Source organism: Nannochloropsis gaditana, assembly GCF_000240725.1.
Source record: "Nannochloropsis gaditana CCMP526 unplaced genomic scaffold scaffold484, whole genome shotgun sequence".
Lineage (NCBI taxonomy): Eukaryota > Eustigmatophyceae > Eustigmatales > Monodopsidaceae > Microchloropsis > Microchloropsis gaditana.
Window position 1 is genome coordinate 4,703 of NW_005803469.1, and position 1,193 is coordinate 5,895.

Sequence of the window (1,193 nt, forward strand, 5' to 3'; positions counted from 1 at the left end):
TCACCTTAAAATTCGGACCTTTGTCCCCTCCCTCGGTAATTTCGAAGAAGAGAACAAGAAGCTGCCGCAAAACATGACTCATCTCCACGCGCGCGGCTTTGAACCCCAACGGCCAGATTTCCGTTTCACAATGGTACTTGGGACGAATAAAATCAATTTTACCTGCAAAGAGGGAGAAAGGAGTGAAAATTAAATACATCGACGCTTTCAGAACCAGAACTTTCTGGTTTGTCAGAGCATCAGTGAAAAAAAACCGACACCCCCCCCCATTTTTTTTCCCTACATCTTTTCCTCCTTCCTTATTGTCCTCCCCTTGAGCGCTCACCAAAAGACAGAATGCGAACAGGACCCAGCTGCACGGGCATTTTGAGGACGGCGCACGAAAGGAAAGTCCTCGCTTCGTCGTACACCTTCGAGCGGGCCAGGGCGAGGGAAGCGGGGGACAGACATGTGGAATCTACCATTCCTCTCTCCCCCCTACTCCCTTCCTCCCCTTCGTCGTCTTCCCTGCCGCCGCCCCCCCTTAACTCCTCCCCCTTGTTTCCGTCCGCCGCGTCGGCTTCGAGTGGAGTGGGTCGGTAGGCCCCGGCCTCCCCCGTGATCGAGGAGGTGCTGGAGGTATTGCTGTGGGCGGGCAGGGGGGGAAGCGTGCCCCCCAGCGTCTCCAAAACGGAGGGATTCATGGAAGGGAGAGGAGGGAGGGAGGGACGCGATGCCGGGCCCTTTACGGCTTTGGCCGTGCTGGACAAGGGCAGGGCGGACGTTGCAGGGGACGATGGACTCTGCACTCCGGGTACCTTGGCAGGCGATGGCTCCGGCCCTGCTGACAAGGACATGCTGCCGTCCCGACCCGGGGTTGCCTCCTGCTTCCGCCGCATCTCGCCGCGCTTTCGGGCCTTCATCTTCCGGTGCTCCTCTTCCTGGACGACCCGCGACAACAACGCCTCCACCGCCGCCGCCTTGGAGGCAAAGACTTGGCCGTGAACATCCACGTAGATCACTTGTCCTGCCCCCTCTCCTTCCCTCCCTCCCTCTCCCCCTTCCAGCACCCCTTCCGCCCCTTCCGCCGCGGGATAGACTTGCTCCACACGCCAATCTATCAGGGCTTTGGCAACCACATCCACACTGTTCGCATGGCCGTTTTTCTTCGTCGGGTCATTACACGTTGCGGTTGGGATGCAAGACAGGCATTT

The 1,193-nt window shown here is 58.8% G+C and overlaps 1 protein-coding gene across 1 annotated transcript; it reads right to left on the reverse strand.

The window, feature by feature from the left end:
• Positions 1 to 43: 43 nt before the first annotated feature.
• Positions 44 to 464, reverse strand: NGA_0233700 (uncharacterized protein; the record flags this gene model as incomplete). The annotated part of the gene is made up of 2 exons (XM_005854503.1): positions 345 to 464; positions 44 to 162 (listed from the first exon to the last, which is right to left on the reverse strand). Coding segments are annotated over exons 1-2 (225 nt in total), but the record flags the coding sequence as incomplete, so codon positions are not given.
• Positions 465 to 1,193: the final 729 nt, after the last annotated feature.